General features: G+C 44.4%; 1 protein-coding gene across 2 annotated transcripts in view; it reads right to left on the bottom strand.

Annotated features, from left to right (window-relative positions):
- Positions 1–42: 42 nt before the first annotated feature.
- Positions 43–15,498, bottom strand: part of mnat1 (MNAT1 component of CDK activating kinase) — a 53,804-nt gene continuing 38,348 nt past the window's right edge. For both annotated transcript variants that reach the window (XM_029675518.2, XM_029675519.2), the window contains exon 9: positions 43–370. In XM_029675518.2, the coding sequence (XP_029531378.1) occupies positions 250–370 (121 nt within the window). In that variant the 3' untranslated portion in view covers positions 43–249. The remainder of the gene's footprint in view (positions 371–15,498) is intronic.

Below are 15,498 nucleotides of genomic sequence, written 5' to 3'. Positions count from 1 at the left end.
CTTTATTATCCAACAAACGACATGGTTCAGACCACAACTGGCTTGTTTTTTAAAATATTTATTTGAATAAAAATGAAAATAAGATAATACAAAAATAGCAACATATACATCCTGGTCTGACTTTAGACCACCATCCATAGCGGTCTATGGCTCCCTCCCCAATGTAGAGCAGGGTGGTGATTTGAGTCCTTAGACAAGAGTTTATATTGACAGCCTCATATTTCTGAGCTCCTCTCTGTTTTTGAGGGGTCAGCCCAGTGGATGGAAGAGCCCACTGAAGGCATCCTGGATGGCTCGATGACACGCCAGTCCTGAGTTGTATCCTCCAGCCATGTCTTGGGGCTGGGCAGTACGCACGTGGTTCAAATACCTACCAACAGAAAGAGAGAAGAACCATACCAGTAAAAAATATAATTTTGTAACAAAGCAGTGTCAGCACCTACAGTGCATTTGAAAAGTATTCAGACCCCTTGAATTCTTCCACATTTTGTTACGTTACAGTCCGATTCCAACATTTATTAAATGCATTTTTTCCCTCATTATTTTACACACAATAACTCATAATGACAAAGGGAAAACAGGTTTAGACATTTTTACAAATGTATTAAAATTTTAAAAAACATCTAGCTTATTTACATAAGTATTCAGACCCTTTGCTATGAGACTCGAAATTGAGCTCAGGTGCATCCTGTTTCCATTGATCATCCTTGAGATGTTTCTACAACTTGGAGTCCACCTGTAGTAAATTCAACTGATTGGACATGATTTGGAAAGGCACACACCTGTCTATATAAGGTACCACAGTTGACAGTGCATGTCAGAGCAAAAACCAAGTAATCAGGTCGAAGGAATAGAGTAGAGCTCCGAGACAGGATTGTGTCGAGGCCAGAGCTGGGGAAGGGTACAATGGCCTCCATCATTCTTAAATGGAAGAAGTTTGGAACCACCATACACTTGCCGGCTGCCATGCCAAACTGAGCAATCGGGGAGGAGGGCCTTGGTCAGGGCGTTTACCAAGAACCCAATGGTCACTCTGATAGAGCTCCAGAGTTCCTCTGTGGAGATTGGAGAACCTTCCAGAAGGACAAGCATCTCTGCAGCACTCTACCAATCAAGCTTTTACAGTAGAGTGGCCAGATGGAAGACACTCCTCAGTAAAAGGCACATGACAGCCCGCTTGGAGGTTGCCAAAAGGCACCTAAAGACTGACCATGAGAAACAAGATTCTCAGATCTGATGAAACCAAGATTAAACTCTTTGGCCTGAATGCCAAGCGTCACGTCTGGAGGAAACCTGGCACCATCCCTACGGTGAAGCATGGTGGTGGCAGCATCATGCTGTTGGGATGTTTTTCAGCGGCAGGGACTGGGAGACTTGTCAGGATTGGGGGAAAGATGAACGGAGAAAAGTAGAGATATCCTTGATGAAAACCTGCTTCCAGAGTACTCAGGACATCAGACTAGGGTGAAGGTTCACCTTCCAACAGGACAATGACCCTAAGCACACAGCCAAGAGAATGCAGGATTGGCTTCGGGACAAGTCTGAATGTCCTTGAGTGGCCCAGCCAGAGCCTGGACTTGAACCTGATCGAACATCTCTGGAGAGACCTGAAAATAGCTGTGCAGCGACACTCCCCATCCAACCTGACAGAGCTTGAAAGGATCTACAGATAATGGGAGAAACTCCCCAAATCCATGGGTGCCAAGCTTGTAGCGTCATACCCAAGAAGACTCGAGGCTGTAATCGCTGCCAAATATGCGTCAACAAAGTACTATGTAAAGGGTCTGAATACTTATAAATGTGATGATTTTTAATATTAATAGATTTGCAAAAATGTCTAAAAAAAACAGTTTTTGCTTTGTGGTTATGGGGTATTGTATGTAGATTGATAAGGGGGGAAAAACAATTTAATACATTTTAGAATAAGCTTGTAACGTAACAAAATGTTGAAAAGGTCAAGGGGTCTGAATACTTTCCGAAGGCATGGAATATTAGTCTACTATCCCCTCTCCTTCATCATCCCTATATTAGCATCACTTCTACTAACTGATGTATATGTGATGTGAAGATAAAATCTTCACAGTCTGTCTTTAGAGGTGGTGAGGCCTTTAAAAACAAATCACCCAGTCAACACATCCAAAGCTTGGATACAAAGGCATTGATGCAGTTGATGTGAAGCATTTCTTGAGCATTGGTTGATTTTTCCTCAGACACTTGGCCCGCACCCAAGGTTTTTCTAGCCCTACAGAATTCCCTCCGCACCATATGAAGGCAGGAGTAAACCGCCCGTCAACCCCACACAGTGCACACTCACAAACACCTTGTGCCTCGGCGCCCCTCCACCCTGCCCCCATTATAGTATTATAGGTGTCTTTTATTTTTAAGTGCATACAGATGTTGCCCTAGCCCACCAGAGGATGGCGAGTCACTGTTCATTTTCACTCTGAGCTGTAGATGGAAAAAAAAGCGGCGCTGTCTACTGTACCTTGTACCCTGGTCTCTGTGGTGACAGGGGTGCTCTTCCTGACTCTACCTCCCCTCCTCCTCACACACTCAGTCCTAGGCTGTCAGTCAGCTCAGTGGGCACCAAGGGAGCGACCTCCCACCCCCACACGACTGGGCCTCCCTCACTGGATTCTACAGTCTCTGACTACTAAGCTAACATAGTCCTCAAGCCACTGAGACACAAAGCAACAGACAGCACACACTCACCCCTCTACCACACTCACAGCCCAAATACAGAGGGCTAAAGCCCCCACACGAGTTAAGCTTTGTGCCTCCTGTCCCTGAGAGCCAGGGAAAGTGAAATAGGAAGTGAGCACACAAACAGCCCTCTGATTTCTGCTCCAGTTCGGTCTGCTTTACAGAGTAACCCAACACATGGGGAGGCTCAGAGAGAGACTGTAGGAGTGGGAGGGAGGTGGTGTGTGTTGGAGTATGTGTTTATGGAGCATTTCTTTTTGGCAGTTTACATGTGTACTTAACATTTGACATGATACACAGTACATGAAAAACAATACTAATATCTAAAAACCAACTGCTGAGCATAACGTATGCATGGTCATTATGGTCAATATGGCATTTACTAATGTGTTATGCATTGACATGAACAGAAAATGAATTCTAGCCATCAGTGGTTAAGTTCCAGACGTAAGAAGAGAAGGACGGATCGGGTTTTGTACATAAAGACCACTCTTCACCCACTAGAGAAACAACACACAAGTCCAAAACAGGCATCCCAGTGATTAATAATAACTTCATTTAGCCTTAGCTCCTGTAGCCTGTCCTTCACAGAGCACTTGATGCCTTCTCCGATGGCTTCCTGCTCCTCTCCCACAGCAGATGAGTGCTGACTATTGATTATATTGTACTGGGCCCTTTTAACAGTGAAAAAGTGGTCTATTTCCAGCCCGGCTAAGTCTGCTCTTCCTGCTAATCTAATCCCCAAGCTACTCGTGTGGTCATTCCTTCCAAGAAAGCTGAGAGCTCTGTGTAACTTTATACCAGCCTGCCCCTAAGGAGGGAGAGCGAAAGAGGGAGGGAGGGAGAATAATGGTGGGAGGAGAGAGAGAGTGGGAGGATGTAGAGTGAAATCACCTTCGAGTATCATCACCAACGAGTCCACTAGTCTAAAGCCGTTAAACTAAACCAGTCAGTCTGCCTTCTGCTCCCCCCTAACGCCACACGTTAGTTCAGTTCAGCTCCATTAACTCTCCTCCTGTAAGTGCATCTCCTCTCAAAGCTCTACTTTATACACACACACAGACAAATATTTTACATGGGTGCTTCATAAAACATTTGCAAACAGACAATGAAGTTTAGTAATTGGTACACAGCAATAGACATATACTGAATGAATGAGACACTTAACAGTATACATGGTGCACTGAACCAGCTTTGCTGCTACTATTTCACTATACTGTGTCTGTACTTCACCTTCTGAGACAAAGTTAGGCTTACACCTCTCCCCCACCACTCATTCTCTTTCTCCCAGAGGACTGGCTGCCTTTTGTTCACAGGCCCCTGAAACCCAAGCCGTTTCGGCCGGTAACATCTTTCACTCTCCGGGCCCCACTGGAGCATTAGCTGCAACTCGATCTGGGCCTTTTCAAAGCCTCCTGTTATTGGGTAAATATGGGTCACTTTGGACTGGTCGCTTAGGGGTGCGGGAACAGACTAATGCAGGCGATAGAGATGACAGAATGACATTTGTCAGCGTGATTTTAGTTGGATCTTTAGTCCATACTAAAACCCATGATAACGTATGGATCCTATAGCACGTCCAGCTCTTTGTTATACAACACCGAACAAAAATATGAAGTATTGGTCCCATGTTTCATGACCTGAAATAAAAGACCTAAAAAATGCTCCATGTGCACAAAAAGCTCATGTCTCTCATATTTGGGGCACAAATATGTTTACATCCCTGTTAGTGAGCATTTCTCCTTTACCAAGAAAATCCTCCCACCTGACAGGTGTGGCATATCAAGAAGCTGATTAAATTGCATGATCATTACAGGTGCACCTTGTGCTGGGGACAATAAAAAGCCATTCTAAAATGTGGAGTTCTGTCACACCGTTTCCAGATAATTGAATGTTCATATCTTGTCATTCTAGAGAATTTGGTAGGATGTCCAACCCGCTTCACAACCACAAATCATGTGTAAGGCGTCGTGTGGGCGAGCGGTTTGCTGATGTCAACTTTGTGCCTCATGGTGGCGGTGGGGTTATGGAATGGGCAGGTATAAGCTACGGTCAACAAATCCAATTGCCTTTTATCGATGGCAATTTGAATGCACAAAAATACTGTGAAGAGAGCCTGAGGCCATTTTTTTTTTTCATTATCTGTCACCAGATGCATATCTTTATTCCCAGTCATGTGAAATCCATAGATTAGGGCCTAATTAATGTATTCCAATTGACTGATTTCCTCATATGAACTGTAACTCAGTAAAAGCAAATCAAATTATTGCATGTTGCGTTTATATTTTTCTTCAGAATACATGGTCCTACACGGCCTAGAAATGGAAAACTAATGATCCTACTGTTAAACCTAAAAACATGAACACCTTGGATCAGTGTATTACCACAAGGGAGTAATAACAATATTACTCTAGAATTCGGTTTTCAGTGTTCATGCTACCATCCAACCCTTTCCGAGAGCCAAATGCCTCCAAACTGTTGGAGCGAACAGCATTTTTCCTCTGGCATGGAATGGTGAATACCTGGGAAATGTCTCCTGCTAACGCTAATAATCGTCTTGGATTTCCGGTTGGAACCTCAAAAGTATTCCCTGCTCCTGTTGCCTGGTAAACTACACAGAGGCACATCTCTAATTCAAAGTGAAAAGATAAGTGCCGAAATGTTCCGGAAGGTTCCGCGTGGTTATCATCTGAAAATGTGTGGCTTCTCTTTCTGTTGTGCGAGTGTGTGTGTGGAAGGCAGGGAGGGTGTTAGACTTCAGTGAAATAGCTGCAGGACTGAGGCTGAGTGAAAACGGCCTGCTTTGGAGCAGCTACCTTATGTGAGGGACTGGCAGAGTGGCTGGATCGAGGCCCTCGTCTAGACTCCATGTGTTAGCTGTGGGGAAACCCAGCCATGATGTAAAGAAAAGAGACCCAGATATAATGCTGCCACAACCACACTTGCCTATAGATGGCCAACAGTTGGTGGTGCTCTCACAAACCACATACACAAGAGACAATGTATTAATTCATTTGGACCAGCCTTATTAAAACATTGCTGATTGACACTGTGGGATTATGGCAGGTTGCTTGGTTGTATTCCTCTATGAAAACATCCCTGTATGTAGGTCTGAGTGGGTTGTGCTCATATACAACAGCGTATCAGTATAAATTAACTCCACTGCGAATGTATAAGAGGCCCCTGTCAGAAAACCATGAATCACTGAAGCATGGCGTCTAGTAGTGGTAGCCAGCTGTTGTTACAGTACGTCTCCGTCTCCCTCCTCCTGCTACTGCACTTTACTTTCACAACGGTCTGGTCACTGACCCCAGACCAGGCTGCAGCTCAGCACCTGTCTGCTCCCAGACCACACTCTCTGATCCTGGGAATGCAGTAGTTTTTGCAGCACAAAATATCAAAGAGAAGTGTTACTTCCCATCACTCTTGGCCATGGTAGAGACGGAGCATCTTAACTCCCATCACTACCGCACTATGGGACAAAACTGGGACAATTCTACTCTGTACACAGTGAGAGAGAAAAAATATTTAGCAATGTCAAAACTCAATTAACTTTCAACTATCCAAGACTACAGCCTTCTGGTTGAAGGTGGTGGAGGGTTTTGTGTAAGATATCAGGGCTGAGGTGTGTGGTGACAGTAAAGGGTTATTAAGGTCAGTGTTTGGGAGGTCGTGGCTGGAGCTCTCCACAAAGACCTGTTTCATACTTCTGAAAGGCCAGTCATGAGCCTCTTGGACAGCAGGCCTCATGTCCGGAAGTCTTCCTTTAGCGCTTCGATCCAGCAGGGGTTGGAAATCCTGGCCTGGGAATGAGGGGGTGGGGGTGCAGAGCCACACACCTGCCGGATGATTTGTCATTATAGACGGGTCAGCACTCAGCTGTCAACCCCCTAATCACCCTCCCCACCCCAACTGCTCCTCCAGAAACACCCCTGCATTCCTTAGCCAGCTCCAGTTACACTCACAGCTCCACTTACACACACACACACACACACACACACACTGCCCTAAAAACAAGAGCACCGCTGTGTGTGGGTGTGTGTGTGTCTCTATGTTACAGGGTACAGTGACCTGCATATCCCAAAACCTTACTAGCAATATACTTCCTCTCTGCAGAATTTACTAGAAGGTATGCTAGCTAAAACACACCCAGCCACCCAGGAACAAAAAACCCTGCAGTGGAGACGAACATAGAGCACTCTTACAGGTAAACTAAATATGTCAACAGCAGCCTTTCATCATCAGGGGCCAGAGGCCAGTCTCATCTCCCTGAGATGGAGTTTCCTTCAGGACATGGGAGTGTGAGATTATATCCTGAACCATTTGGATGATATGGCACGGCCCAAAACCCTGTTGTACACTGGAGAATTGGTCTGTGACATCACACACACACACGCTTGGTCATCGACTCCTTATCCTTTATCACTTATCTTATCATCACTTGCAGGTCAACTCCACTGACAGAGAGTCTCTCTCAGAGAGCCATAAGGGGCATCAGTAACACTTAGTTAAGGAGGGACACTTTCAGGGTGTTAACACAAGCATTGTATGACACTTGACATTAACACTTATAGAAATACACTCATTTGTGATTGACAACCGGCAAGCAGAACCTTTAAGGCTGGTTTACATTAATCACAGCAAGAGTATGAATGACATTTTTGTGTCTGTGATTTTAAGGCATTACAAAGAAAAGAGCCTTAAGTAGACGCCTAAAACTTAACTATACTTCCTTCACAAAGCGTCACCTGTCACCGCTCCTCCAGGACTGTCTGTGTCACAGACCTGTTCTGTCCATGTCTGGCCTGATGGGGGCGGTAGAGGCTGCCTGACAGCGCAACAGGACAGCTCAACTCTGTACTTCAGCCATGGCATGGAAACCCACCACTAACTAGCCACTTGACACAGGAATCCACATTAGGGCAGTGAGATGCCAGGCAGGTACTGAGCATCTATCCCCTGGAGAGCCGGGAGAATACAATCAGGGTCCTCGTTAACCAAATGGGCCCATAAACAATGGAAGGGCATATGCTCTTCACCAAATGGTTGTTAGCACGGGACACACCCACAAAACACACCACACGGGAGTGTTGATTGTCATATGTAGCAAATTGTGAATAGAACACTGCAGAAGAAAAACCTTCTCCCAGTTGGGTTCTGAAACACAGGTATCAGTTTCCACAGACCCTCAAGCTATAGGGAAAGGCCAGATCATTTCAATTAGAGGGTGGGAGGGAGATTCAAACATCATAATGGAAAGGTACCTACTACAATTAGCTGTGTGAGGCAAGTCCCCAAAACACAGCACCAGATGACGGGAGTTTGTTTTCTTTCCCTAGCTCTTAAGAGGGAAAAATGAGCCAGCTAATCTCCCTGTACATCACTGAACCCTGGGAGGGAAGGAGGAGACACACAGCAATCCACTGTGCCAATATGTGTGTGTGTGTGCCTATAGCTAGGGTGAGAGGAGCCTGCCTTACACACCTCTGCATATACAGTGGGGAGAACAAGTATTTGATAACCTGCCAAATCGCCAGTGTTTCCCACTTACAAAGCATGTAGAGTTCTGTAATTTTTATCATAGGTACACTTCAACTGTGAGAGACGGAATCTAAACCAAAAAGCCAGAAAATCACATTGTATGATTTTAAAGTTATTAATTAGCATTTTATTGCATGATCACCTACCAAATAGTGAGAATTCCGGCTCTGCTCTGCTTTGTAAGTAGGAAAACCTGCAAAAATCGGCAGTGTATCAAATACTTGTTCTCCCCACTGTATTAGGGGAATGTATAAATAGTAAGGAGACATCGCCCCTCTCTCTCGTTCTTCTGGGAGTTGACCCTGCAGTCTCTAACCAGCGCCACAAATAAACAAAGGAGGCAGCAGACAGCTAGCTAGCTATCCCTAGTCTCTATCACTGGGGCTGGCCTGTTGTGTGTATGGGAACACCACCTGCCTGCCTGGGGAAGAGGCTGGCAAGGGGCCCTAATAAGAAAAACAGAAAACAGCCCTCTCTCCATTCAAACCTACAGACAGATCCCAGGAACACCCAGTGGAGGACTGGCGTGGCGACTCCCTTGCTTTCTGCTGTTTTTACAAACAAACCCATAAAGCTAAAGAGCTTTCTACTGTCAGCAGAGAAGCATCCTCCTCCAATCCACTGGCCTAATGACTCACACTCAATCAATATTTGCACAGATCACATTAAGAGACAACAATAAATCCGGTTTATACAGAGCTATGCTTGTTTTGCTTCCGTTTCCTAGGACAGAGAATATTCTCTGTGAGTGCAGGTCAGGATAATGAGTGGATTCTGTACTATACAACATTCACACAATACCCTGGGAGTAGCACAGCTACCCCTGTAACGGAGAGAACCACCACCACTCCCCTTCCCCCTATTTCCAGGCTTGCCCCACGAAAATACAGCGCCTGGCCACGCGACAGTAGCTATAATAGAAAATCAGAGATGAGAGTTGACGGACTCAGAGCTGAGCCAGTCAACCCTGCATTAAAGATCTGGCTCCCATACTCTCGTATACTTCCTGCAGTATCTTTTGGCTATGTAAATGTCAAATCTGTGAGCTACAGCTTTCACTCGTGCTCACTGCTCTGAGAGGGTGTGGATAGAGCATCCAGAGAAGCAGTCTCTTGCAATGGTTTGCTTTACCCAGCTAGCTGCCAGCAAAAGTGACACTTTCAGCCTGAGCTTTTGAGAAACAGAAGGTATACCATATTTGTTACACAAAAGTATCCTATAACATACATCTTTATGATTCATTGTTGTTAAGTTATACATTTCAATCGCCCCCACAAAAGCTTGAATAAATTAACGAAGGTTATGTAATTGCAGTAAAAACCAGATGAAAGACCTTGGGTTCATCCGATCATACTAGGACAGCGCCTTTCTCACCTTCATCCAGCCCCATAACTCAATCATCAAAGCTACATTGTGTGTGTGTCCAGTATGCGAGGCCTTCACTGTGAGGTGCCGTCACTCTCCTCTGTCCCAGGCAGCCCCCCAGGACCCTGTGAAGACCTCAACCCCTCCCAACCCCCTCTCAGGCCCCAGGCCCATCAAGTGGATTTGATCTCAGCTGTGATCAGAGAGCTGTGGCCGTATGGAAAAGCCATTTCAGGCAATTTTGTGTAAACAGTCCCTCTGGAGTGGTCCTCAGCCAAGCACACGCCTGCTGCTCTCCACACACTCAGAGAGCGAGACGCACGGGAGCCACAGTGACTAAGATTTACTGACTCCTACTAGTGAGGGAAACGGAGAGCGGGGAGGGTGGGGGAGAGAAAGAAAATGAAGAGAGACACAGAGGAGGACAATTAACCCCCAAGGTCGATGTCCGCGCCCCTGCGGAAATCTAATTAGTATATAAAACAAAAATCCCCATAAAAATCTCTGTTTAAGCTAGAAAATGCGGTGAAAAGTGACAGAGCTAGAGCGGTTTTTGTCAGACCATGAGACATCACAAAAATCAGTCTTCTCACGAAATCGTCTATAACCGTCCGAAAGGTTTGGCCAACTATCACGAACACGATGGTGTTCTGCGTTTTGCTCTATGACCCTAGTAAGCGTAATTGGAAATAGTCTGAAGTTGGTGCAGCCGAATGCCACGAATGAGACCCCTTTGTGTAAAGTTGAGACTCTCATGGACACATACATATCGGTTAGTTTGACTCGTCTGAAGGTCCCCTGGTACCAGTCGAACACAATTATGGAAGACTATATAGAGACTGTTTAGTGACAAAAATAAGTGGTTAAAAATCTAATCAATTCAAATTGTATTTGTCACATGCCCAAATACAACAGGTGTAGTAGACCTTACTGTGAACTGCTTACTTAAAAGCCCTTAACCCACAATGCAGTTCAAGAAATAGTTAAAATAAACGAAAGTTTAAAAAATCCAATCAATCAAAAAGTAGCACACATTTGCATAATAACGAGACTATATACAGGGGGTACCGGTACCGAGTCAATGTGTGGGGGTACAGGTTAGTCAAGGTAATTTGTAACGTGACTATGCATAGATAATAAACAACGAGTAGCAGCAGTGTAAAAACAAATATAAACAAATGTAAATAGTCCGGGTGACCATTTGATTAGCTTAGTTGTTCAGCGATCTTATGGCTTGGGGGTAGAAGCTGTTAAGGAGCCTTTTGATCCGAGACTTGCTGCTCCGGTACCACTTGCCGTCTGGTAGCAGAGAGAACAGTCTATGACTGGATGTCAAGAAGCTTGGCTCCTGGGATGTACTGGGCCGTAAGCACTACCCTCTGTAGCACCTTACCATCAAATACTGAGCAGTTGACATACCAGGCGGTGATGCAAATGGTCAGGATGATCTTGATGGTGGAGCTGTAGAACTTTGAGGATCTGAGGACCCATGCCAAATCTGTTCAGTCTCCTGGAGGGGGAAAAATTGTCGACCTTCTTCATGACCATGCGAGTTTGTTGGTGACGTGGACACCAAGGAACTTGAAGTTCTCAACATGCTCCACTGCAGCTCTGTAGATGAGAATGGGGGCATGCTCAGTCCTCCTTTTCCTATTGTCCACAATCATCTCCTTTGTCTTGATCACATTTAGGGAGAGGTTGTCCTGGCACCACACGGCCAGATCTCCTCCCTATAGGCTATTTTGTCAGTGATCAGATCTACCACTGTTGTGTCATCGGCAAACTTGGTGTTGGGAGTCGTGCCTGGCCGTGTAGTCATGAGTGAACAGGGAGTAGGAGGGGACAGAGCATGCACCCCTGAGGGGCCCATTTTGAGGATCATCTTGGCAGATGTGTTGGGCTGCCCCCAGGTGGTAAGGGTAGGCAACGTCAGGAAGTCCAGGATCCAGTTGCAGCGGGTGTTTATTCCCAGGGTCCTTAGCGATGAGCTTTGTGGGCACTATGGTATTAAAGCTGAGCTGTAGTCAGTGAAGAGCATTCTCACATTAGGATCTGTTGGGCGGTATGCAAATTGGAGTGGATTTAGGGTTTCTGGCATGATGGTGTTGATGTGAGACATAACCAGCCTTTCAAAGCACTTCATGGCTACGGACGTGAGTGCTACGGGGTGGTAATCATTTAGGCAGGTTACCTTCTCTTTCTTGGGCAGAGGGACTATGGTGGTCTGCTTGAAACATAGATACTACAGACTCGGTCAGGGAGAGGTTGAAAATGTCAGTGAAGACACTTGCCAGTTGGTCCGCTCATGCTTTGAGTATACATCCTGGTAATCCGTCTGGCCCGCGGCTTTGTTAATGTTGACCTGTTTAAAGGGCTTGCTCACATCGGCTATGGAGAGCGTGATCCCACAGTCGTCGGGAACAGCTGGAGCTCTCATGCATGCTTCAGTGTTGCTTTCCTCAAAGCGAACATAAAGGCATTTAGCTAGTCTGGTAGGCTCTCGTCACTGGGCAGCTCACGGCTGCGTTTCCCTTTGTAGTCTGTAATAGTTTTCAAGCCCTGACACATCCGATGAGCATCAGAGCCGGTGTAGTAGTCCTATATTGACGCTATGCCCGTTTGATGGTTAGTCTGAGGGCATAGCAGGATTTCTTATATGCGTCTGGAATAGTCTCCCACTCCTTGAAACTGGCAGCTCTAGCCTTTAGCTTGGTGCGGATGTTGCCTGTAATCCATGGCTTCTGTTGGGAAATGTATGTACGGTCCACTGTGGGGATGACGTCGTTGATGCACTTATTGTTGAAGCGGTTGACTGAGGTAGTATACTCCAATGCCATTGGATGAATCCCGGAACATATTCCAGTCTGTGCTAACAAAACAGTCCTGTAGCGTAGCATCCACGTCATCTGAACAATTCCTTATTAAGCGAGTCACTGGTGCTTCCGGCTTTAGTTTTTGCTTGTAAATTGGAATCATGGATAGAATTATGGTCAGATTAGCCAAAAGGAGGTTGAGCTTTGTATGCATCTCTGTGCGTCGAGTTAAGGTGGTCTATAGTTTTTTTCCCTCTGGTTGAACTTGTGGCATGTTGGTAGAAATCAGGAAAAACAGATATAAAAGTTTGCGTGCATTAAAGTCCCCAACCACTAGGAGCGCTGCTTCTGGATGAGCATTTTCTTGTTTGCTTATGGCCTTATGCAGCTCGTTGAGTGCGGTCTTAGTATCAGCATCGGTTTGTGGTGGTAAATAGATGGCTCCAAATAATATAGATGCGAACTCTTGGTAGATAGTGTGGTCTACAGCTTTTGACAAATAGACAAATACCCCCCCTCTTCTTACCAGATGTAATGTTATACATTCTGGATGTAACTTTTTTTGTGCGTATGTGTTTTGTATGTGTGTGTGTGTGAGAGTGTGTGTGCGCGTTTGTGGAATAGACAGAGGAGTATTTTTGTATTTTTTGTCTGAACTGCAGTTGAAGCTGTGCTTCTACACCTGCATTGCTTGCTGTTTGGGGTTTTAGGCTGGGTTTCTGTACAGCACTTTGAGATATCAGCTGATGTACGAAGGGCTATATAAATAAATATGATTTGATTTGATGTAGCTGCTCTGTCTAGCCGAAACACATACAATTGAAGTCAGAAGTTTACATACACCTTAGCCAAATACATTTTAACCTGTTGGAGTGGGGCAGTATTTGGATGTTTGGATGAAAAACAGACCCAAATTAAACAGGCTATTTCTCAGGCCCAGAAGCTAGTATATGCATATAATTGTCAGATTAGGATAGAAATCACTCTAAAGTTTCCAAAACTGTCAAAATATTGTCTGTGGGTATAACAGAACTGATATTGCAGGCGAAAACCTGAGGAAAATCCAACTAGGAAGTGCCTCTTATTTTGAAAGCTCCCTGTTCCATTGCATGCCTTACCTCCATTTAAAGGGATATCAACCAGATTCCTTTCCCTATGGCTTCCACATGGTGTGAACGGTCTTTAGACATTGTTCTCGCTCATTTTTCAGAATAAAAGGCTGAAACTATCACATAGTTTCAGTGGATGGCTGGGTGCCAGCAGAGTTTTGCATGCGCCAACAGCTTGGAGCAGAAATTTTCGCTCTCTCTCCTATTGAAAAAGCTACGGTCCGGTTAAAATATTAGCGGTTATTTATTGTAAAAACAACCTGAGGATTGATTATAAAAACGTTACGGATACTATTTGGAATTTGTCTGCACCGTCATGACCGCTAGAGCCTGTATTTTGCCAGGTATTTTGGATATAAAATCATCTTTATGGAACAAAAGGAACATATAGTGTGTAACTGGGAGTCTCGTGAGTGCAAACATCCGACGATCAAAAGGGAAGCGATTTAATTTACTGCTTTTCTGACCAAACTACTTGGCGTCTAGCTGTTTGTTATGTTTTGTCTGCTGAGAGAGATGTCCTTACATAAACGCTTGGTTTGCTTTACGTGTAAAGCTTTTTTGAAATCTGACACGCCAGGTGGATTAACAACAAGCTAAGCTGTGTTTTGCTATATTTCACTTGTGATTTCATGAAAATTAAATACTTTTAGTCATTTAATTTGAATTTGGCGCTCTGCAATTCAGCGGATGTTGACAAAAATGATGGGTGTGCTAAGAAGTTAACTCAGTTTCACAATTCCTGACATTTAATCCTAGTAAAAATTCCCTGTTTTAGGTCAGTTAGGATCACAAGTTCATTTTAAGAATGTGAAATGGCAGAATAATAGTAGAGAATTATTTATTTCATCACATTCCCAGTGGGTCAGAAGTTTACATACACTCAATAAGTATTTGGTAGCATTGCCTTTAAATTGTTTAACTTGGGTCAAACGTTTTGGGTAGCCTTCCACAAGCTTCCCAAAATAAGTTGGGTGAATTTTGGCCCATTCCTCCTGACAGAGCTTGTGTAACTGAGTCAGGTTTGTAGGCCTCCCTGCTCGCACACGCTTTTTCAGTTCTGCCCACAAATGTTCTATAGGGTTGAGGTCAGGGCTTTGTGATGGCCACTCCAATACCTTGACTTTGTTGTCCTTAAGCCATTTTGCCACAACTTTGGAAGTATGCTTGGGGTCATTGTCCATTTAGAAGACCCATTTGTGACCAAGCTTTAACTTCCTGACTGATGTCTTGAGATGTTGCTTCAATATAGCCACACAATTTTCCTTCCTTATGAAGCTATCCATTTTGTGAAGTGCACCAGTCCCTCCTGCAGCAAAGCACCCCCACAACATGATGCTGCCACCCCCGTGCTTCACGGTTGACCAAATACTTATTTTCCACCATAATTTGCAAATAAATTCATTAAAAATCCTACAATGTGATTTTCTGGATTTTTTTTCTAATTTTGTCGGTCATAGTTGAAGTGTACCTATGATGAAAATTACAGGCCTCATCTTTTTAAGTGGGAAAACTTGCACAATTGGTGGCTGACTAAATACTTTTTTGCCCCACTGTATATGCATAACAATACCTTGTTCACAAGCAAATAGATTAGCTGACTTCTCACTAGCATGTGGGCTTGTGCTTGAGAGACTGTTGATGAGACCTGTGTTCATTTTATTGAATGTCTGCTACAAGACGTTGGTCATTATTAATGGATGTACATGGTTCTGGTTACATTTGCAACAAAAAGGGTGATCAGTGATTATTGCAACAACAAAAAAAGCAAGTTAAACTATTTTGGTAAAAATAATTAGTGGGTGTTATGGTTGTGGGAGGCTTATATTTAAGCCTAGGGATAATTTTACAAGCCCTGAATTCATGAAATTATTTCTGACTGTTTGAATTGCAGATACATATGATGAATCAGAAATAACTTTGAAAAAAAGAGATGTGATTTTTAGGCCATATGGCCCAGCCAGCGT

This window comes from Oncorhynchus nerka, linkage group LG12, assembly GCF_034236695.1.
Source record: "Oncorhynchus nerka isolate Pitt River linkage group LG12, Oner_Uvic_2.0, whole genome shotgun sequence".
In the NCBI taxonomy this organism is placed as follows: Eukaryota; Metazoa; Chordata; class Actinopteri; order Salmoniformes; family Salmonidae; genus Oncorhynchus; species Oncorhynchus nerka.
Note: the sequence above shows the minus strand (reverse complement) of the source record. Positions and strands in the feature narration are given on the sequence as shown.